Below are 23,939 nucleotides of genomic sequence, written 5' to 3' on the forward strand. Positions count from 1 at the left end.
CCATTATGTTTACACATGTACACTGTATCGCGTTTTTTAAGTTATTGAAAAAATAATATTTTTTCACGTTCATTTTCACTTGAACTGTAAAACGGGCTTAAAACTGAAAAAAAATTGAAAAAGATGTCAATTGATGGTGCATGCATGCATTTTGTTTTTGTATTTAAATAAAAAATTATTTCTATCTTTATTTGAATTTCTGGAACAACTTTTCTGTTAAAATAATTAAGACTTTTTGAAAATCGGAATGAAAATCACCACTTGGGCAAACGACCATCGCAGCAAACTTCAAGCATGGCTAAATTGTTCTGAAACTCGTCTAAGAAATTATCCGCCTGCAGCGCTCTCTGCAGCGCATTCGTTCTTTTTGATCGAAATTTGTCAGAATTTCCACATGTGCGTTTAGAGTGAATCCGGAAGAAAAGTGGAAAATTAGTGCTAATTCTTGGTGTTTTCTTGCTTCGATTACAGTGAACCAGACCTCCCTAGCAAGATGAATCCCGAAAAGTTGAAGAAACTGCAACAGGAAGTCCGCATTGGCGGCAAGGGCATGCCCCGCCGGAAGAAGAAGATCGTCCACACAAACTCCGCCGTCGATGATAAAAAGCTGCAGCTGTCGCTGAAAAAGCTTGGCGTGAATACTATTCCCGGAATTGAAGAGGTCAACATGATCAAAAACGATGGAACGGTGATCCACTTCAACAATCCGAAGACCCAGGCGTCGCTGGCGACGAACACCTTCGCCATCACGGGACACAGCGAAACGAAACAGATCACGGATATGTTGCCGAGCATTCTCTCCCAGCTGGGACCGGAAGGACTGAACCAGCTGAAGAAGCTGGCTAGCGCCGCTGTGGCCGAGGAGGACGACGATGTACCAGAGCTGACCGAAAACTTCGAGGAAGCATCCAAGAAGGAGGTCGAAAACATTACTCAAAAGGTACAGGAGATTCCTGTCTCATAAAGTGCTTCTCAGTCATCCTCCCCTTCTGGTACTTCTCTTTGATATTGCTACAGTGCGCGTTTCTTCTTCTTTGCTCACTGCATTTTGTGGGTAGTTGGGAAACAGAAAAATGAAAATTGTTTCTCGCTAGTCTAGTTGGTTTTCATGCAAACAATTGCGGTACAATAAATCCCTATTTAAAATTTATATACTTCATTTTATCGAATTTTTGCAAAAACAAGGCCTTTGCATTTTCTTCTGAAAAGAACATACACTTCCTTTACAGTTGGCAACAGAGCCAAACCAACAAATTCATCAAAGTTTCTTAAATAACTTCATAACAAATATTAAAGCGTAGAAACGGTAACAAAAAATCAATACCAGACAAGGAAGAACGAACAGCTGCAACAAATACACAACACATATTGTGACTTGTATGTAAATAAGAAAGAACAAGATCAAGCAAACATCCAGGATGTGGTACACGAAATAGGAAAGATCAAACGAAACAGTAACTATAAAATCTTTAAACATACATTTTAAAAATAACAAAACATTGAATAAACACAGAGTAGTCGTAAGAAAAAGTAAACACAAGAAAAATCTTGAAAACAATGTTTTATCAGTTGCTTCTTCGAACGCTTTTCCCATTATCAGAAAGCTGGGCTATTCATAAATGAAGTTCCGCATTCGATTGGATTATTTCTATTCCAGTCATTCATCCATACATAATTTATTGCACTTCTTTGTCTTTATACTACCACCATGGTCATCATCGTCGTCGTCGTTCGCGCGTTTTCATTTTCTGTCCAGTCATCGTCGCTGAACTATATACCGTATTCGATATGGCTAGTGTGAGGAAGGTCATTATGGTTTGCCTTTCAGTCTGCAAATGAATGTTAATATTTTTTAGTTCGAAAGGTTCTCATTGGAAGGGATATTTAAATTCTAGACTTTTTTCATTAAATGATTTACCATACATTTTTAAAGAAGAATTATTAATTACGCGAAATGATCGAGCTAATATCAATAAAAACAATTCTATTTGTGTCAAGGGAAATGAACAGCTTATCAGTTTACAGTTCTCTGTGTGGTTTGTGGTTTTTTTTGCTGTGATTTTAACTGCTTTGCTGTGCTGAAGTTAAGCAGTAGGTATAGTTCTTTCTGTATATATTTATACTCTTTGTAAGAAAATTTCTTTGCTTTGCCACAGATATTCGAAAACTCCACCAGATACCCTATATAATTTAAAATATTTCGGTTAATGAAGTGCTGTTCTATTTTAATTTGGTTTTGATTATGTCGAAACATCAACGAAGAGACAAGAAGGTTAAAACAGCACACTTTTTCTGACCAGGTTGCCGTCAATGACCACGTCGTATTCGAACGGTTTCGAATTCGCAACACGTGTTTCCTTTAGGATTCTTTTTGGCGAGTCTTCATATCGTTAAACAGACTTATTCAAAATCTAATTTGGTATGTTGATATGAAATGAATTTGAAAATAATTAGATACCAGTTCCAACAAAATTTAAAATTTCCTTATCAGATTCATTATAATCCAAATTATAAAATAGGATTAAGATTTCAAATCCTACTACAACAGAATAAAGAATTAAATTTAAAAATATATAAACCGTAATTGAAAAATAATTAAATACTTTTTTTTATATAAAAAAGGTTTTATTAAGGCATTTTACTTATAAAGTTTTTATGTGCCGGGAGTATTAATTAAATACTCAATAGGTTACAAAATGAAAAACGAGTTCAAATTTCATTTTCAAAATTAAAATCCAAATTAAATTAAAAAAAAAAACAAAAACTCCAGAAGTTCAAATGTATAGTAAATGAAATAAAAATTGATTATGATTTTAAATAAAAGGATTAAAATGTAAAAACACCTATCAAAACTCATATTTCCTATTCCTATTTAATTCTCCAAATTTTTAAACTCGAGTGATAATGCAGAATATTGAAAATATTTTATAAAAATTTGAATTTTAAATGAATTCCTAATAAAAAACAAATTTAGGTCCAGGTTTCTATAGTAGGAAAAGCAGACACCAGAATTAAAAAAAAAAAAAAACAAAATCAGGAATGGAAATAAAAGAATTTTAAAAACGATCTGGCTCAAAGTTAGCACGGAAAATGATAATTCAGATTAGGGATCTTGAAAATACTCTTAAAGAAAATGGTGTTAGATTAAAGGAAGTTATCGAATTTACCATTGTAATCACCGATTTTGAGTCAGCTGAATGAAGATTTGGAAAAGGAAATTAAACTAACTGCCGAAGTTGTCCTAATGTGAACTAAAAAAGATTCTGTGGTCACCGAGGTCACCTAATTTATTGGTTATGTTTCAAATAATCAGAAGCAGATTTTTCTCAGTGTTTTAACATTGAAGTACCAGACTATTTTTTACAAGATTGTGGTACTAGTTTTTTATCATGAAATTTCAAAAAGGAGTATATGTAAACAAATGGCGATCACCTTCCGTAGTTTTTAGTTTTTAAGGTTTTTATCAAAAAATTAAAAAAATCCCCCAAAAATCGAAATGGACAGTGTGGAGCGCAAAAAAATTCTTTCGCGAGGATGGATAAGGTAAGGATATTTACCCATACGTGGTTTTAATAAATCACGTTTCTGTTTTCCGTTTCTATTTCTGTTTAAATTCAAATCAGCGGCCATGAAATGCTGGAACACCATGCTGCCAATCATGATCTCCTCACTCAGCCAAAACGGTTTGTAAACACCGCGGAAGAAGCTGTTTCGTTGGGCAGCATCTCGGAATTGAAAGGTAAATTCTTACGTTCAAGTCTTATTGAGCAAACCTTTAAAGATTTTTTCGGTTTTCAGATAGCTTTCGTCGGATTCTAGCACAGCAGCGTATCAACCGGGAGGCCGGCTGTTCCGAAGGCGAATGGGAACCAGAGCAGCAACGGGTTCGCATTGTCAAAGCCGTTGGAAAATGGAATGTCTACGGATATGGCCAGGACGGGCAGCACTACTTGGATGGCTATGAAGCACTGCATTTGATGGAAATGGTAGGTTCGATTTTCAAAAGTCGAAAAATTTAAATAATTAAAAACCTTTCTATTATTTTTTTAAACATTCAATCGGTTGTAACTTATAAATTGTTCAAACAGTTCATTGAAGCCTAATCTAATCTTTGAATTTTTAATATTTTTTTCAAGAATCGTCTAATTGTCTATTGGAATTCGGTTCCGTTTTCGATCGAACAGGCTTATTTGCTCTTTCTTGGCCATGCAACTACCCTCAGTTTAGAGGAATATCAAGTGTACAGCAGACTGATGCGGTGTGGATACTATCTTCTTAAATACGACCCTACTCGAAAATATCGATCCGTCCCGGTACCAGAGATTAAAATGGACGACGAAGAAAAATGTATCTGGAAAAATCTTTTCGAACTACTTAGGCAACCCCATCCTTTGAATACCGATAAAAGTATTGATGAGAGCACATTTTGTAGCATCAGACAATCCATGACGCATCATAGCGAACGAATTAAAAGTCAGGTGAAAATAGCCGACGAAATTGAAGGCAGTTCGAATACAGAAAACGATGCAGAACCCAGTCCTAAACGATTGAGATTCGAAGAAATCCAACCATCACGTATTACAAAGCTTGATAGAATGATCCAATTGTTTGAGAAAATCGATGTTATCAAAAGCAATCTAAGGCTAGAGCCCAGTGATAACTTGGCTAATGACGGACAATCACCGAAACTTACTTTTGATGTGTATTCCACTGAAGGCGCTGTGTTTCGAAAAAGTGAGCCACCGATACCTGAATATCGCATCATTGTGAGATCGTAAGTCCTTAGTATACTTTTTATTTAAGTCATTATTTCAACAAAAATGTCTTGTCAGATTCCACGAACCATTACTGCTAGCGAAAGACATCTCCCGGTTGTATCAATCTCAAGTTAAGCCTGCGGTGCCAATATTGATGATGCAAGTGTCTGAAACTTTGTCGGTGCATTGTTTCCTGTACCAGTACCATTTGCTTCCAAAAATTTTGATAAAAGTGTCCGAGGATAGCCATCCAATTGTTTCAAACGAAAATAACGACTCCGAATGTGATTCGGAATGACTCCAAAGCGGTAAGTCAATTTTATTTTTTCCCTTATAACCTAATAAAACAAAAAAAAAACCCCCAGAAACTGGTGAACATTTACTGATGCCGAAATGCACAGACTTGTACGAGTCTAGCTCGACAACCACTTGACTGCCGTTTAAAGTTTTATTATTTGGGTAGGAGCATCACTCAAAACATCTTTCCTATCTATCATTTGATTGCGATCAGTGCTCTGTTTGAATCTTGAGGCTCGACTTCTACATTCCAATTAAAGTGAGTACAATATTAACCTGTATAACCTTGATAGCGCAGCTAATACAGCGTCGAATGAAACAATAAGATCACAATCTAGTAAAATCTTTCATCAAGTTTTTCAACTATCCATTTGAATTACCTTCATGAAGTTAGGTATTTCCGAGGATTTTAGAGAACAAATTTCAAGTTTATTTAAACTGAGAATCAGCAACCGTTTTTATTTTGTTGAAACTTTAGCCATATCCTTCTCTCGCTCGCGTATGACGTTTTAAGGCTCCATTGACGAAACGTACAACCTTTCTTGTCGCTTATAAATTTGTTAAGTTTATTTTTCGGTTACCTAATTTTAAATGAAAAAAACAATTGTCCTCAAGATTCCTTGGAAATAGCTAACTTTAATCATTTATAAAGCAACAAAATAACCAACTTAACGTTGTAAACTCCATGTTTTTAAAACGGTTAAATCTGCCTGATTCTTATGCAACCAAAAAATTAACCGAACTCATCCGAACTAGAAAGATACAGGTGTTCGAAAACAGCTATTTTTTCATAGTTTTCCAATCTATCTCGTTTCAGTCTAAGTACTTTTATTAAGTTAAATTAAATTAAAAAAAAAAACAAAAGTACAAAAACCGTGTCTGTGTCGCGGAAAACCGTATACAGAATCCGTGATAACTCCGAAGTTCTGAAACTTGACATGTAATTTGAGATCTGAGACTTGTGACCTAGAGAAATGAGACCTCAGTGAGACATGACACCTTATACACCTGAGACCTGCGTCCAGACAACCTGGGACACGAGACTTGAGCCCTGAGCGAGATGTGAGACCCAATACATAGGAATTAAACCCTGAGACATGCCACATAACACATACAACGTGAGAAGTGAGACCAGAAAAAATAGTAGTGGTACATGAGGCGTAAAATATGAAGAAGATGTGAAAAATTAAAGGTAAGACGAATTATGAGAAGTGAGCAACGAGACGTGAAAAGTGCGAAGTGAGAAATGAGAAATGAGACGTAAGACTTGACAAGTGACACGTGATACGTCAGACGTGAAAGGTGAGAAGTAGGACGTTTGGAGTGAAATGTGAGAAAATAGACATGAGAAGTCAGAAGTGAAGCGGCAGAAATGAAACATGAGACGTGAGAAATGAGAAGTTAGATATGAGAAGACGTCTCATGTCTCAGGTCTAAAGTCCCATTGTCATGTCTCATGTATCAGGTCATATATCTCATGTCTTCTCTAGCGCCTTTACCAAATGTATCCAGTATATAGATATAACGATCTTCTCGTGGCTTTCATGGCTTTAGCAGAAGGAGCAGTTTCTAGCGCTTACATATGTCCAAAAATACTCTATCCTCTATAAATTTCTGCAGTATCGACCAAATTGTGTGGTATTTTATATATTTATTTTTGTTCTCACGCACAGTGGTTCAAATATTTCGAAAGTGACATTCAATTAAAATTTTTAACAGCGTCATAAAACCACCCAAGAATTTTTTATCGCTGAATCATCAAACCGGAGTTTTTATCAATATCAGGGCCGGCGGCTATCACTGACGTCAAATCATGTTGACCAGACATCTATCAAACATCTTCCAAGTGTCGGCACCAGTACAGCAAAAAGGGTTGCCGATTGCCGAGGTGATCGGCGACGCGCGAAAAATCTTGATTTCAGATGCATCGATAATACAAAAAGCTACTAGAACAATAAAATTAGTTTATATTCGCGATTTCGAAGCTAATTTTTGACAGCTCGTGTGTGTGCAAGAAAATGTAAACAAACGGGTGGAAATACTAGCTTCGAATAAATCATTATTTTCTTTGATTTGGTTAGGATTTTCAGAAAATGACGGATACAGATTTGGAGTAGAAGGTTCAGAGATTATTGTGAGCTATAGGAGAAAATGTGTATGTACCGTGAAGCATCGCAAATCGACGTCAAAAAAGGTCAATTTTTTACTACTCCAAAAACTACTCTGAGTATTTCACATATTTTTGAATGAAAACTCGAGCCAAATGCACATTTTCAATTGCAGTTCGTTAAAAGAGTAGACAATTAACGTTCCTTTAAAACTTGGGAAAGACCCAACAATTGGTAAGGTAGAATTTTTTATTCGAAAAAACATAAATTTTTGCTATTTTCTATTAGGTTTCCTTCTGCAGCTGCATACAATCAGGCGTAATAATTTTAAAGCTGGAAAGCGGATTTTTATATTTTATGGTGGTTGACATGAAAAAAAAATTATATCCTTGGATTACTACACAATTCAAGTTTACTTAAATGCTTTTCAATTGCCGTCGTTCAAGGGTTATAAAATGTTTTGTATTTTTATCGGACCTCATGATCTCATTTTTTTTTTGGAAAATTTTATTGAAAATAATATTTATACAACCACTAGCCGTAGAAAATTTTAAATTAAAACTTAACATTTTATACTGTCTTAGGCTGAAACAATTTAAATTTTTATATAACGTATTTATTAAATGAAACAACTAAACCAAATCCAATAGTTATAGTTTAAAGTAACAACGAGAAAATCGTTCTTTTATATAGATCAACGAGCATCGCATAAAGTTTAATATGAAAATATGATAAAAAATATTGATTATTGGCAAAAATTAAGAGTTAAGAAAATGGACGAAAAGATTGATTCACATAGGGGCCGTTCAGATACCACATGGACAGAAAAATGAGATTTTTGACCCCCTCCTCCCCCTCCGTGGACATTTGGCAAACCCCTGCCTCCCTCACCGTATGTCCACGTGGACAGATTTGAAATTTTTTTTTTAATCTAATTTGTAATAATTATAATTATTATTAATTTCAAAATTATCATATTTATAGCTTGCTTTCAAGTTGCTACTAGTTGCTTAAACTTAAACTGGAAAGCTTTGCAATTTTAAGATTTTCATTAAAACATCTTAATATTTATTCACCTTTAGAAAATGTTTTGAAAGTAAGTATGTCCACGTGGACACTACCCAAACCCCTACCCCCTCTCCGTGGACATTTTCATACCCCCTCCTGCCCCCTAAGTTGTCCAGGTGGTATCTGAACGGCCCCATGTTAGTTTTCTCTGACCGACAGACTTTATCAGATAGAATTGACTCTCCTACCAGGCTAATTTATTTAAATTTACTTTAAAACAAACTCCAATTTTTCAAAGGAGTGTTTTTTTTTCAAAATCATTTGGATTTATGAAAACTTAACTCGAAGCAATGTAAAGTTGTCTATAATTTATCGTTCACCCAAAATGTTTCTCACGCTACATCGTACTACTCCAGATGGCAGCAGCGCAGCTTCGAAAGAGCGGATTGCCGATGCAGTTCAAACGCACGTCACGTGATTCGCAGAATAAGCACCAAATATTTTATTTCAAAAGCTATTTTAATGTAAGATAAATTTATTCTAGATTCATATTTATCACCTAATTTTATCGTTATTCTTGCTCATGTTACGGATTGCACAAGTAAAATTTATCTTTTTCTGGATATTAAAAAGAAAATTTCAAAGAGGGTTGAAAAAAAAACCTATCAGTAGTAAGTGAAATTAATTACAACTCCAGTGCATAGGGCCTCCTTAAAAGACCTCAACTGTCGACGATCCGGAGCCAATGGAGATCTTTCAATTAATTACAAGTTCGAAATTAAAAAAAAAATAATTAGATAGTGATTGATGTGTTTCGTTTTTGAAAATATCTGATGTTACGAAATGTTACGAATTCCTCTTGAGAAATTGCTGGTCACTATTTCGTCCATATACTGGAAATTTGACAAGTATATGCTGGAGAAATTTTGTCATAGTTGAAATTGGCCTCTGCTTCGAATTCATTTAAAAAGTTAGTTGAACCATCAAGGAAAATCATGTTTTTATTATTTAAAAATAACGCGATATATTTTCAAATACCTAATGGAATACTGATAATAAGAAGAAAATCCCCTATAAACCCCTTCCTTGTCCCTTGTTTAAATATTTTTTTTTCTCTAACTGTTGAGTCGCCGCGACTATTACGGCCCCCTTCCCTACTAACTAGTGAAACGAAAACCCTCGGCACATTAAAACTTTGTAAAAGTAAAAGGCCTTTAACCCTTTCCTTCCCACGAGGTTTTTCACGTTTTAAAAATAGAAATATTGATTTACAACGTAAGTTCTAGAACAAAAGATGCATAATTTAAGCCTACTTTAATGATCCATTTGATAAATTTGGGTTTTGAGATGGAGCATATGTGCTCCATTGGGAAGATAACAACACATAGGGTGCAAATGAAAAACAGGAAATAATTGCAAAAAAACATGGAATGTCATCACTTCATTGATCACAAACTAAAACGATCCTATTTGATAAAAAACTTCTTTGGTATACGCATCCCTCGAAAGCCTATTTATTGAAATATTTGAAATTTTCATTTTTGCCTTGAACAATGGCCGCCATGACACTTTGCGCAAGGAAAAGAAAACATGCCGTTTTTCGAGAAAATCACGAACTTTTACAAGAATTTCGAGACATGTGGCCATTTAAGCAGATGAAATAACTACCCTGAAGTGAATTTTTTTGTTGACGAAATGATTTTCATGTGTATTGATAAGAAGCTTCACAGGAAAAAAAGTACGTTTTGTTCCCAGTGTATCACCAGTGATCCACTTTACTTACTCAAAAATTTACATGTTTTAGTTGAAATCTAAGTAAACCATCAGTTGATTCTGCTTGCATAAGCAACCTTCTGCACGTCAGTATTTTTATTTGAAGGAAATTATAAAAACTTGTAAAGTTATTGAACAATAAATGACAACTTGATTTAATTTCGAAAAAAATCCAACTTTTTTGCAGTTTTTGATCTGCCAAGCGAAACCTAGCGAATCGAATTTTCTTCAAATTTCGTGCAATGTTTCTTCACTCATATCTACACATTCGGTGAAAAAATGGTGTTGATCCGAAGCGCCCAGTTCAAATGCGAGCTGTACAAAGTTGTGGATCACCTGTGCTACCATGGGAAGGAAAGGGTTAATAAACTAGTTGTAAAAAAAAATTCAAATAAAACTGCCGGGATATAATCTCAGTGCATGTTCATATGAAGTTTGGGCAGTGGTTTGGGTGAGCCAAAACAAAGTATTCACGCGACTGCTGCGATGGATAATTTTCGAAGTGGTATTTCGTCGCTTGTACTGTGAACGGTACCCCAGTTTTCAACGTGTTCAAATGAGGCGCGATTCTTCGCGCGAATCGCTCGCGTGCACTGTATTTCTGCCCTGAGATGGCACGCAACGACGAAAAATTTTCTTTTGGAATCATACTTACTTAGCTATCCATAATGCCTTAGTTCGTTCTCGAGCACATCTATGATCATACGAATTGATCCAAAGAAGTCAGATCTAGTGAACTAGGAACCATCGCCTAAACATTTAGCCGGACTGCAAGTTTTAGCTTTAGATCATTCGTGTTACCTTAAATCTGAGAAATCTGTTTATAGAAGAATATGCCTATATGTTTCGGCATCACTACAAGAGCATGCTTATTCAAATTTTCCGTCAAATTGGATCGATACTTCACAGAAGAGTTTCTAAATCCGGACCGAGCTGTTCTGGTGCTTTAATCGTAGAACTTTCGTCAACGGTCGGCCAAACTCTCATTGAAAATCGTTACGCTAACGCCTGTAATGTTCGCATGATACTCGATTGTAAATTTTTCACAGGATGCTTCCTTTAAGCTATCCACGCCAGTGCGCATTGATTTCAATTGCCTTATTTTGTTTATCTATTTTCGTAGTATTGCGTCTCACGACATAACTTGACGAACATAATTCCTAAAATTCACTCGGTCCATAGCAACCGTTCTCCCATTTCTCGGACATCCCACATACGCCAGATCAAGCTCCACTTGGTCTAACCACATCGCTCGTTGCGCCCCTGCTCGTATCTTTCCTACCGGATTCGTAGCGGACACCTGTTTTGCAGGACAGTCGTCCGGCATTCTCGCAACATGTCCTGCCAAGCGTATCCGGCCAGCCTTAACTACCTTCTGGATATATACTGGGTTCGCCGTAGAGTGTACGCAGGTCCTCCTTGAGCAATATCCATGTCTCGTGCCCGTAGAGACCAACCGGTCTAATGAGCGTCATATACAGGTTACACTTCGTGCGAGGGCTAAGTCTTCTCGACCGCAGTTGCTTGTGAAGTTCATAGTAGACACGACTTCCGCTGATAATTCGCCTCCGGATCTCACGGCTGGTGTCATTGTCTGCGGTCACCAGTGAACCGAAATAGACAAAGTCTTCGACTATCTCCAGCGCGTCGCTGTCGATCGTGACCTTGTTATTACTGGACAAGCGGGTTCGGTCGGTCTCGGATCCACAGGCCAGCATGTTCTTCGTCTTGGACGTATTAATCATCAACCCAATCCTTCCTGCTTCGCGTTTCAGTTTGCGGTAGATCTCCTCCACCGCCGCAGATGATCTGCCGACTATATCAATGTCATCGGCAAAGCAGATAAGTTGACTGGATCTGTTGAAAACCGTGCCCCGAGCTTCGCTCACCGCTCGTCGAAAAACACCTTCTAGCGCCACGTTGAGCATCATGCAGGATAGACCATCTCGAAGCCTTGTCGAAGACCCCTGCGCGATTCGAATGAACTCGTTACTCGTCACAGTCGATCGTATCGTATGGGGCTTTGAAGTCGATTAATAGATGGTGCGTAGGGGCTTGGTGATCACGGCATTTTTGGAGGGTTTGCCGTAGTGTGAAGATCTGGTCCGTCGTTGACCGTCCCTCCAACTGCCTTTTGCGGGATAATTCAAAAGAGATGCTTAAATTAAACTAAACGTTTACGGCATCGGATCAAGTACGGTTCATAGTAATCGGCAATGTCCAGGCATTTCGGATAAAATAATTTCACATCTAATATTTTTGAAATTTTGTTTTATTTTTATTCCTTTTATATTATTTGTTAAAATGCTCCAAACAGAAACAGGAGATTCAGCAAATCCAGGCATTTGGGATAAAATAATTACACATCTGATATTTTTGAAGTTTTGTTTTATTTTTATTCCTTTTAAATTATTTGTTAAAATGACTTAAATTCTGTGAAATACATGTTCATTTACAGCACTCGATCATGGATCGCCGATTCTAACGCAGAAAGGTTTCGTTTAGTTTGCATGCATATTTAGGTAAATAAACCCTAAGTGTTACGTTAATACCTACTTAGTTTGTAGCAGAAATAAAAATCTTACGGTCTAGAGTAGCAGAAGTGCCGAATTTCAAAATTGTGAGTTTATGTCTTCCCTGTGTTTGGAACTTGTGCTGCTTGTTTTGTAGTTTGTGTCGGCATTTTTTATTTCACTTTACACATATAGTGATAGATTTTGCTTTCCAAATAAATACTATAGCAGGTTATGATTCTACGGCTTAATGTTTAAGTTGAAATAATATATTTTACACATTTCTATCTTCGCATGAATGCGAGCGGATCACATTGACGCAATTCAAACGATTTATTAATTTTTTTTTCAAATTATAATGAGACTTTTCATCTAATGTTTTTGTATTTTAAAGCATTTTGTGAAAACAGAAATTCCAACATTTACAGGTACAATAACATATTTTGTGTAACATAACGAATAGTAAAGTTGTATGTTAAAATACTGGACACAACTTTTGAAGAGCGTTACTCTTAATGTAGTTGGATCGTAAAAAAAATATATACATTCATATATCCTAACAAGTAGTGTTTCTGAAAGATCACATTCGTTTAAAGTTTCCGATAGAAACTAGTTACTCTTTAGCATTTCTGTTCCTAACAAAGAGTGCCGACAGAAGCACCGGTAAAGCAGTGATGTTAGTTGGCGTATTCGAGGATGCCGAAGAAGACGTTACTTTTTCATTAGTGATTTCACTTTTTTCATGTACTTGTTAATGAAGGGTGATGTGTTTGTGTTTTGTTTCTTGCTTCCTCCATCGCTGGCAGAAGCGTATGAATTCAGCGAGGACGTAGTTGATCTAGAGTCGTCTTCTGCGGGTGACATTTTCTCGTTTGCCTCTGGTTCGCTCGAACTTTGGCGAGGTGTGTGGTCGACTGTGATGGTTTCGTTTTCACAGGGTTGTTCGCAACAGGAATCGGGTGAGGCCGTATCCGAGGCACGAGTAGAAGTTTTGTTCTCGTCAGTTTCGTTAGATGGTTCTACGAAGCGACGGTTTAGACAGATATTTCCCATATGTTTGACCGGTGTTTCCGGTTGGGCCGGAGCTTCTTCGCTTGAGACTAAATTTTCCATACTTTGAGTACTTTCGAGAAAGTTTGTCGGACTGTGATCGTCATCGTCAAACAAATCGTCCATACTGCGAGATCGTCGATTTTTGGCTTTGATTGATTCTTCGGTTGGTTTGGTAGGTTCCGGCGTGTTTTCGACGGATTTCGATTGAGAAGCACTTGCGTCTACACGGTCCTGTCCTTCGGTAGTTCCTTTCTTGTTCCCGTCCAGTAGTCCTTCGTAACTACGACAGCGTGTTTCCATTTTCGGTGGAAGAGGTGGTCGTTGTGAGCTGGCGTTGAGACCGGCTGCAGAACTTCTCCGTAGTTCGGTAGTTCGCAAATTCTTCAGCAGGTTGCTATTGCCTCCTAGGATATGTCCCGTGCCGGGTTTGGCATTGGGAAATCGGGACGTTCTTCCGGTTGTTGCATAGTTTCCAGCACCGTTGAGCCATTGGCGCGCTGGACTGGAAGACTTGCGATAGCGATTGGCCAAACTCGTGTAAAATCGAGGATGATTGAGTGAAGAATTGGATCCACCACCGTTAGGATGCTGCGACGTTAAACCTGATGAGCCAACCGAAGGAGCATCTAGTCATTCGTAGTTACGATTCTCTTTGTCACTGCTCTTGCCGGAATCGTTGCTGTGCATGCGCTGATAGATGGTGGGAGTAGTGGGTGTAGAATCACCAGCCGGGCGGTTGAGCAGGTTGCGGAAGTGATCCGTGGAACTGGCGCGAGTGTTTGTTTCAGCACGCATGAACCTGTATTTGTGAGAACCCGGATAAACGGCATTAGTTAGTACTAGTTTGATAAATGGGATCACAAAATGCTATCCACTAATAACTGTGGTACCGTGAACAATGTTAACCTATGGTTACGCGTGAAGAGGTGTTTGAATAATGAAATAAAACGTTATTGTTGAAAAGACTCTCATTACTATCACAATGCCTTGCATCAAGCTTCTATCCAAAGATAGTTAATGTAAAGATACCCATGTGTTTTCTCATCGTTTTTCCGTACAAATCCGAACAGATGAAAGTTAACCAATATAAGTTCCTTTGTATTTTAGAAGATACACGCTACAATGCCAGTGTTGCCGAAAGAAATTTAAGTGAGGTATCTTTATACTTGCTATCTTTGCTCTATCGAGCTCTATGATACCTAATATGACAACGGATTTTATAGGTTTTTTACATAGTGTCCAACTTAGCTTTAATTTCGTTAATCTGAGACAAATTTTATTATTTTGAGGAAGGAATCAATTAACGCTCGTCTTTAGCGGTATGTTCGTAGTAAGCATGGCGCGAGCAATTAAGGAGTTAATTATTTGTGTTTTTTAAAATTCAGATTAATTTCTCCATTTGAAACATTTAGAAATAAAAACCAACACCAACTGTTCACGTTTGTTAAGAATTAAAAAGTATCTTTAAAATAAATAAGGCTTGTAACTCAAATTGAAATCAAAATGCGTTAATAAGAATAGAAGAAACTCGCCTCTCAGTTTGCGCGGGTTCGAAACTTTACCAAACACTCAGGGCAAGAGCGCTCATCGTTGATGATCCAACAGTGGACATCTCTTTGCGGTTCATCTTGGTGAGACGCGATTTCTTTATTAGTCACCCAACTAGACAGTCTTATCACTAAAACACCATTAAGCCCTGGTGAAACCCTTCCATTACGGCGACATATCCCAGTCAACAAAACACACACACATATGGCAGATGCGTGTGATATTAGGACACTCACGGTGAGCAACAAACGTTCCTCAACTACAACAGAACACAGAGTTATGTACGAAAAACGGCATATTTCTATGGAGATTGCTAGCTGGTTGCATATAGCTTTCGAAAAACGGAGATTGTGTTGCGGGGTAGTATTTTTAGTTAGCACACGCTTCAACGCTTTCTATTGGGTACAGATCAGTCTTTGGCGGCCGTAACGGAACGTAACGCAACGTTACAGTGTTGTGTCTTTTCAATTTGTTTGTACGGCGCAGTATCAATGTGTGTGTGAAAGAGCGATTTTTACGCTTGCGTTTTTCTTTTCGCTGGTACGGTTCATAGTGCTCTTCACTGAAGAGATCGTTTGATGAACGTACTGCACTCAGTTTGGAGATTTTCAATGACCAGATCTTAAGGAGGAAGCGCTTGATCGACCATTACGGTTAGTAGTATTCCGTATGTACCTGCGGGCGAGGGAGAGAAAGGCGGAAGAGTCGTTTCAGAAGAACGATGTGAAACGCATCGGGAGAAGAAACCGAATATTGGGTTTTACTGGGTTATACTTGTAGAACAGTAGTGGGTTGTTACTTACAAAAAGCAGTACTAAGGAATTGAACTTAAAATTGGGGGTAACGGGTGCTTTTTTGAGCCGTCATTTGGTGCATGCAAGGTTAAGGGGTAACGAAAAAACATACAAAATCCAATGCAAAAGCTTTTTAAAACGGTATTAGCAATGTACGCCACGATGAGTAATTGGATGAAATGGGGTTTACTTCAGGAGTTCGATGTTCAGATATTAGGAGCCCGTAACTTACCTCTCTAGTTTGTCCACGCAGGCATCTTGGTAGTCATGAATCCACCGCACCCCGTTGAAGTGACAAACGCCTCGCATATCTTCTGGCAAACGCTCCGGTTCCGGCCACTGGAAGTTGTCGATGATGGGAATGATGTTGCATTCGGAATTGAGGGCAGCTACGATTTCCTGGAAATCAAAGGATACGTTAGAGCAGACTGAAAAATTTACTGGGGTGGAATGGGCTTTTCAATTTCTGTTGTGCTAAGTTGGTACTTGTCAGACTTAGAACGAAATCATTGCCAATGGTTTGCTGGTTGAATTTTCACGGGCTTCGCTATTAAAATTGAGCATGATCTTTCGTTTGGAGAGAGTGTGCTTTGCATTTACTACTGTCGTATTACCGTGTTCCAATTCGGAGACATTTTCGTCAAGACAGAGAATGCTTTCGATGGAATCTAATACCGTATACGTTTTCGTTCAGTTTTGCACCAGTAAACTACCGGTAGTGCACTTTTAACTGTCTTCGTGCTCGTTTTCACGATCAGTGGTGCACTGGTACTGGTAATGTACCATAATGTGGATAGTGGCACACTGTGAAAATATTCAGTGTTGTTTGTGCCCTCACCAATACTATTGTGAATTTTAACAGGTCGTGGTCGTGCTTCCCGATGTAAACAAATTGTATGGAAGCTTGTTGATACAGTTGGCACTATCGATTTCACGCACACCAAACTCTAGCTGAGGGCAAACCTCGATTTATGCTCGTTTTTGGCTCGGGATCGGTGCAAAACTATCGAGTGGCGAAAACGAATACGGTATAACATGGACGAACACCGGTACTACCGTGCTGCTGATGGTTACTATTAACGTAGATGTCAAAAAAAATTTATCGATTTGAGACATATTCATTGCCCCACAACGGCCACAACCCTTAGCACTATATCAGTAGATACAGTAGGTCAGTAGATATTTTAGTTAAGGCATGTCCATTATTCGTCGGAGCCCTATTTTTTAATTTCAATTTCCGTGTATAATTGAAAATGATTAGTTAAGCTCAGAACTTCGCAATTCAAACAATATCAAGTAGATTTCGCAACATCCTAACTACAAGCAACTGATAACGATATTTTTTTGCCAGGTTTTCTTGTGATAAGTATCGTGTGGGGTGACTTTACTTTCCAGTAGCTTACTCATTTTAAGTACAGCTTTTCGTCTTCACATATTTTCAATGTAATATAGCTCTTCAAGATAACATTACACTATTATACGGAAGTCAGTTTGTCCGGATATGTAATTCATAATTTGAAAAAAGTCAGTACCGGCCCGGTTGCCCGGATTTTTTTGATAAAAGTCCGGATTTTCCCGAATTCATTCACTTTATTTGCTAAACACAAATTGTGATGTTATTTTTTATTGTGTCCAAAAAGATTTTTTTTAGCCAGTTTCATGAAATAATCATGAAAGTTTTTTGGAAGCCTAAAACACAATTCAACATCTGCTGAGTAGTTTTGATGAATTTTGACCAAATTTGTCTGGATTTTTTGTCGACAATTTTTAAATGAAATGCCCGGATTGTGCCAGGTTTAAAAAAAATAGCCCGGATTTGTCCGACCCGGATACGTGCTGAAAAAATTCTGGCAACCTTACACCATTATCTTTTTGTGTAAATCCTTAATTTACACTTTCTAGTTTTTTCGGCTAAGTTTCGCGTATCAGTGTCACTGTTGGTTACGTGATTGTACAAATTTTGGTATGCACTGTTGGTTACGTGATTGTACAAATTTTGGTATGCAATTAACAGATGAAACTTACCCTATGGACCCAATCTTTGCCTTCGCAATCGTCGATGCAGCGGTCCAGCGCGTCTTGCGTCAACACCAGGATAAAATGCTTGGCATGGCGGATGCTCTGCAGCAGATTGTTGTCGAATTTTCCCGCCTCCAGTCGTTCGACGTCGATGAAAACCGAAAAGCCGCGCAGCTCCAGGTGGACCTTCAGCAAACTGGCCAACTGGGAACCGTTGCTGCGCCTGTAGCTCACGAATACGTCCAGGCTTTTTTCGGAAATTTTCTCGGCCGACAGGCAAGAAATGGTTTCGTTGCATTTGATCGCGTTCAGGATTCTGGTCCGGTGGATGGAGTTTTTGATGCCACATTCCGCAATCAGTTGATCGTCGTCGAGGTTTCTGATCGACTCGAGATCTACGCCAGCGTTCAGCATGGAGTATGTGTAAATTGTGTATTCCGGTGCGATTCGGTACAAGAACTGATGCAAGTTGTCAGAATCTCGGGAGCTGTAGTCGGCCATTTTCTTGAGGTTTTGCAGCTCCCGTTCGAATCGTTTCCGTCTGATACCATTTCTGATACCGATGTCTTCCTGTAGGTTATCCTCTGTTAGTTGGAGCAGTAAGTCTCCGTCGACTTTAGAGTCGAAAAAGTTCTGTTCATATTCGTGGAATCCTATTTGTTTAACCCATTCTCGCACGTCTTCTGTCGACCAAAGGGGGACTTGTTGAGACAGCTTGTGAGGTACTTCTTCACCAATGAGCCGCAAAGCTTGTGCGGCAAATTTGGAGGCAATGGCGTTTGGAGAGCTTGCAACCCTGATGAGCGGCTCGATAGCTCCGATTTCCTTAAAAATGTTCGTATTTCCCTGTTCCTTCTTGATTCCGGCTTCCATGCAAAAATGGAAAGCAGCAAGGTTTCGAGCTTCTTCTCTCTTTGAGCTTAGGACTGGTACCAACCTTTCTAACCAGTGCTTACTTTGGCCGTGAGCATGTGCCAGATTAGACTTTGCAAATTCGGACGGATTGTGAGTTGTAACAAAAGGTTCAACTAGATTCAGCGTTCCAGACTTGATCACTTCGGCCTCAATTTCTTTATTCGCGACTAAGACAACGATGGCAAGGCAAGCATAGTATTTGATATTTTCGTCGTGATGAAAAGCTAGAGGGAACAACCAAGATGGCACTTTCCGATTTATCATAGCTTCCTGGTTCTCTGCACCACCATATAACGATAGATTAGCAAGGGCACCAGCACAATGTCTCAAGGTTTCAACGTCGTTTTTTCTACACTCAAATAGCACTGCATCCAAACCACCCAAACGTATAACATTCGAGCAGGTATCTTCACTATGCTTAAACAAGTGTTCCAGAATACCGGTTCCAACTCGCGAATGATCCGTCGCATTGTTTCTTGTACAGACACAAGCCACATTGACTACCTTATCTAGCCCATTTTTCACCACGTGAGAACGATTTTCGGTGGTCAAACACTGTTCCAGCAATCTGGCAGACGAGAACTGAACATCTGAATCACTATCCACACAATTCTTCATGAGAATATCCAGTCCTCCGGTTGTTCGTAATGTATCGCACAGGCTAGCTCCCAACTCATGTCCATGAGTCGGTACAGCCCAGGCGCGTCGTATAATTTCGTTAATTTGGTTCAGCACGTTGGGTGCTTTCTTGTTTTTGTCGATGTCCTGTAGATTATCGACGTAGTTCCTGAGATAGTTAGAGTATTTGCCAATAGCATTCTCAATTTCCGCAGGATTGCTTCCGAGCCGTTCCAGATCATCAAAGGCCGGAAAGCTCTCGCCTAAACTCATGGTCCCGTTCATGGTTGTCAATTGACTGCTCATTTGGGAAGATGATGTAACCATGCTGTGGGAGGTAAACTTGGATTGAGTCGCCGAAGAAATGTGCTTCTCCTGGTTGAAAATTCCTGCCGCCGAAACCGTTTGTCTTTGCTGAGCTTGAGAAATTGCTTTCTTTTCCGCGCTGCAAATATCAGTACAAGAAAAAAATCAAACGTTAGCTTTCAAATGGTTGCACGTTCTCGTTCTTGCAAGTGACCAACCTGAAATGATCGCTCTGCACTTTGACGCTGTGGGCAGCAATGTTGTTTGCTTCAGCTTGCTGAAAATCGCCCATTTTCAGCGATCGGGCTTCCTACAAAGATAGATAATACAAGGGGCAAATATTAGTCTAAAGTCGATTGCTCACATTAAGTCGCCAGTGAAGTGCTACACTGGTCACAAACTAGTGTACACGTTTTCTGTGCTAGTGGCTAGTCATCGCACATTGCTACTATTTAGTATTCATTCTCGCACGTTTGTCGCGTAAAAAGGCAGAGAACTTGTAAATAATATCAAAACGAAGTTTTTGCCGACTGATGTTATCAATAATACATGAAGGGCGATAGTAAACTTTCTCCGATTTAGTTCAATCAATGGCTTGTTGGAAGTGCAATTCTCTTGACCGGCCCTTATTAAACGGAGTTTTCCATTTTGTGCATTTTCTTTTTTCGACAAGTTTATTTATTTACAATAAAAAACTCGACAATATACTTAAAAAAAAAGTCCATATAACAAACAAATCGAGAAATGTAACTTTGCAGAATTAGGGCCATTCACCGTACCTACATGTATTTCCACGAAATGATTACCAGATAACCTCTCCCCAGCCACCGCCTGTGAACAAGCGTGGACATTTCTAGTCACGTACAAGTGGAATTGTTTGGGTTTTGAAAGATTATTTGAAAATATTGAGTTGAATATGAAATAAATAAATGGAAAGTCGGGTAAGACGGACAATATTTCGAAAATTACAAGATTTTGTATTAATCTAATGATAAGAATACTTTTTCAAGAGTGTTTCGAAACATTCGTGACCATTTTTTTATTTACAGTCAGCCAGGTCTAATCATAGCAAACAAAAAATGGTTGCTGGGCCATTTGATGTCAATTTTTCGACTCAGAAAAAGTTGTTAACTGCTAAAATTTTCAGAATTTTCAACCGTTTTCAACGGGGAAAAGCTTTCACGGCTTAAAGGTCGTGCTTAAAGGTCGGGGTAAACGGACACATCAATTTCCCCAGATATATTCAATTTTTTTTAAATAGGTTTGGTCCTTCAAGCGCCTGGCCTTTGGCTTGATTTACTGAGTTGAAGAATTCGCGTTATTGATCACACCACTGAGCCATTTCCAATTTTCACAGTCTTGAATTTTGGAAGCGATCTATAGCGTAATTGTTTTAGTTAAACTGACAGGTTAAAACTTTTACTTATCAATCGGGTTATGGACTTCCACACTTAGATACTTCCTGTCTTCTACCATTGACATATCCTAAGGTAGAATTGCAATCAATTTTAAGAAATTGCATTTTTCAACACAGTCATCATACAGATGGGCAGTTAAAAGTCTTTTGCTCGTATTTGCCTTTGGCATTAGTAAATTTCCTTGATTGACACTGTTTTTGTTGTAATTTAAAACTGCGGGCACTGCGTGGGTAAGGTATAGGTTAAGGTTGCCAGAATTATTTCCACTCCCATCCGGGCCTAGCAATTCCGGGCATTTTTTCAAAAAAAAACCTGGCAAAATCCGGGCATGGATTTCAATTTTTCAAATCCAAAAACCGGACAAAACCGGTCAAAATTTAGTTATTATTATATATAAAAGCAAAGAAAACATGCAAAAAAAATGAAATTAATAACTTATTAATGTAATTGCAGACTTCATAAAATTTTTGGAACACTTAAATATTTAGAAGTTTATAAAAGTAAATCAGCAAAATTATTTGAAACAACCGTTGAAAATTTCCATACCGTTAATCGATTCTGCAGAAACTTACTCAAAAATTTTGATTTTTTTTTGTATCTTTGTGAAAATTGTGAAAAAATCCGGGCAATATCCGGACTTTTTCCACGATATCCGGGCAACCGGGCCGGACCGGACTTTCTCGAAATTTTGCATCAAATATCCGGGCAAACCCGGATAAAACCGGGCAATCTGGCAAGCTTAGTATAGGTACTGTATTGCTTAAATTGTAATTTTTGAAATTAATGATTTGATAGTGTTTTTTTAAACAAAAGCTGAACCAATTGGTCCGAGTCTAGTAGCTAAACTGCTTAACCAATGGTCTTTGAAACTTTTTTCACTCACAGCACTCTTTTGTTAAATTTCCAAGCTCAACGCCTCCATGTTTTAATTTTTAAAATAAATTCAGCTTGGGAACGTTGAAAAACCTAATTTCAATTGATATTACTTAAAACCACAGAGAACAGACGTACAAGCTATTGCGCCGTTCAAAAGTTACAAATCAACTTTAAAGTGCCCAGTTTTTGAAAAGACGTAATCGTATATGAACTCACGCAATATCAATCCAATGTCTCAGTAAAATGGACGGCTTTAATTTATTGCTAAATAAATGAAATCAGAGTTACTTTTAACTGGGCGAAAATTCTTTGTTTTTGTACTACTACGACAGTTAAAATAACTAACAGCTTTGGTATAAGTTTTCGCACTTCCTGAACAGTAATTTATGTTAGAAAATGCATCACCTATGTCCAGTCAAATACAAGAACATCCTTGACGATCAGTCTCACCCATCAGTACTAATTCTAGGCATCTCAAAGCAGGTTACTTTCACATATCACTTTAGCATCCAGCTGTTTTAAATTTTTATTTCTAACAAATTTGAAGGAAAAAGATAATAACTTTTATGATTATTTTTGTCATGTAACATGATGAACGTATAACGAAACTTCAACAGCGATTAACTTGAAGCATGCTAGCAGCTCATACGACCTATAGAAAACTGACTGAAACTTAGTCAGCTTTGTTTTGACAGTTCTCTTTGGTGGCAAAAAACAAAAATTGGTTCAAAAAGGGTGTTGGGATTTTTACACAAGTTTCGTGTACTAGCTTGTACGTCTGTTGTATGGGTTAAAACTCTAATCAAAGCTCCATATAAAATTTCGTAACAAATTCTCATACCTTCAAGTTCATACAACCAATTTGTTTGAAAAAAATCTTCCTTGAACGTTGTTATACTGAATTCACAAAAAAATTAAATGTCAATATTATAAACAAATGAAAAATTTAAACAAAAAAGTAATCATCAACAGAAATTTCAATGTATACTTATGTTATACTGGATGTTTGGTGAAACGGACACATAAGTTTCTCCAGGTATTTATTTTTTTTTATCGGTTTGATCCTCCACATGCCTTCAAAAGACCTTGGCAAGAGCAATTGCCGGTCGAAAAGCACTCATCATCTTAAACAGGTCATAAAAACTGTAAAAACAGGATCCCTGGTAAAGAAAAAAAAAACGTCTAAAAATACGGAATTTCGAAACTTCACTGTTTCGCTTCTGGATTCGGAGCAGTTGGTACTATTTTAGTTAAAAAACGTTCTCAAATATTTAATTCACAAAAATATGTACTTTTACGGCAACTTTCCGGAAATATGTACCTTTTCTCCGCAGTGTCTTGATGGATATGTTTACCCCTTTCATTGATTTTCATCTTCCAGATGTTTGAGGGTCGGCTTAAAACTTTCCAATCAAAGTGGAATTTGTTTGTTAGATTAATAAAGAATCCACGAGGAAGAATGACCTCAACAGGTTAAATTCCTATAAAAAACTAGCTGAACCGGTAAACTTCGTTTTACCTTTTACTTAATAAATCGTTAGAAAATGTTTAACTTCATTTACACGTGTTTAACTTCTTCGAGCTCGTGGATTAGTTTTCATGAAAATCGTCTTAAAGTTGTTCGAGTTGTGTATCAAATTGATTTTGTATGGGAGCCCCCCTTCCTTAAAAAGTGAAATTCTCGAAACTATTATACAAACCATCTTTGACCAGAAAAACCCTCGGATACCAAATTTCACTTCATTTCGACCGTCCCGTGATGGCGTTACAAAGAAAATGCTTCCATTTTGTATGGGAGCCCCCCTTCCTTGAAAAGTGAGAGTCTCGAAACTATTATACAAACCATCTTTGACTCGAAAAACCCTCGGACACCAAATTTCACTCCATTTCGACCGTCCGTTTATACGTGATGGTGTTACAAAGAAAATGCCTCCAT

At 37.9% G+C, this 23,939-nt stretch overlaps 4 protein-coding genes across 5 annotated transcripts; 2 read left to right on the plus strand and 2 right to left on the minus strand.

Moving 5' to 3' along the window:
• Window positions 1–279: 279 nt before the first annotated feature.
• LOC129759481 (transcription factor BTF3 homolog 4-like) lies at window positions 280–1,150 on the plus strand. The gene is made up of 2 exons (XM_055756952.1): window positions 280–396; window positions 472–1,150. The coding sequence occupies exon 2, from the start codon at window positions 494–496 to the stop codon at window positions 962–964; it is 471 nt and encodes a 156-aa protein (XP_055612927.1). The 5' UTR covers window positions 280–396; window positions 472–493; the 3' UTR covers window positions 965–1,150.
• Window positions 1,151–3,391: 2,241 nt separating this feature from the next.
• LOC129759485 (uncharacterized) lies at window positions 3,392–5,113 on the plus strand. Its single transcript, XM_055756956.1, has 5 exons — window positions 3,392–3,543; window positions 3,624–3,739; window positions 3,799–3,986; window positions 4,137–4,774; window positions 4,833–5,113. The coding sequence occupies exons 1-5, from the start codon at window positions 3,497–3,499 to the stop codon at window positions 5,053–5,055; spliced, it is 1,212 nt and encodes a 403-aa protein (XP_055612931.1). The 5' UTR covers window positions 3,392–3,496; the 3' UTR covers window positions 5,056–5,113.
• A 7,203-nt stretch (window positions 5,114–12,316) lies between these two features.
• On the minus strand, window positions 12,317–14,139 carry LOC129759484 (uncharacterized; the record flags this gene model as incomplete). The annotated part of the gene is made up of 1 exon (XM_055756955.1): window positions 12,317–14,139. A coding segment is annotated over one exon (972 nt), but the record flags the coding sequence as incomplete, so codon positions are not given.
• On the minus strand, window positions 14,001–20,086 carry LOC129759482 (NAD(+) hydrolase sarm1). Of its 2 annotated transcripts, none has more exons than XM_055756953.1 (4): window positions 19,928–20,086; window positions 17,877–19,848; window positions 16,084–16,250; window positions 14,001–14,308 (listed from the first exon to the last, which is right to left on the minus strand). In XM_055756953.1, the coding sequence occupies exons 1-4, from the start codon at window positions 19,999–20,001 to the stop codon at window positions 14,140–14,142; spliced, it is 2,382 nt and encodes a 793-aa protein (XP_055612928.1). In that variant the 5' UTR covers window positions 20,002–20,086; the 3' UTR covers window positions 14,001–14,139. The 2 variants fall into 2 exon arrangements, with proteins under 2 accessions (XP_055612928.1, XP_055612929.1); XM_055756954.1 differs by lacking the exon at window positions 14,001–14,308 and adding an exon at window positions 15,044–15,732.
• Window positions 20,087–23,939: the final 3,853 nt, after the last annotated feature.

Source organism: Uranotaenia lowii, unplaced genomic scaffold (genome assembly GCF_029784155.1).
Source record: "Uranotaenia lowii strain MFRU-FL unplaced genomic scaffold, ASM2978415v1 HiC_scaffold_164, whole genome shotgun sequence".
Lineage (NCBI taxonomy): Eukaryota > Metazoa > Arthropoda > Insecta > Diptera > Culicidae > Uranotaenia > Uranotaenia lowii.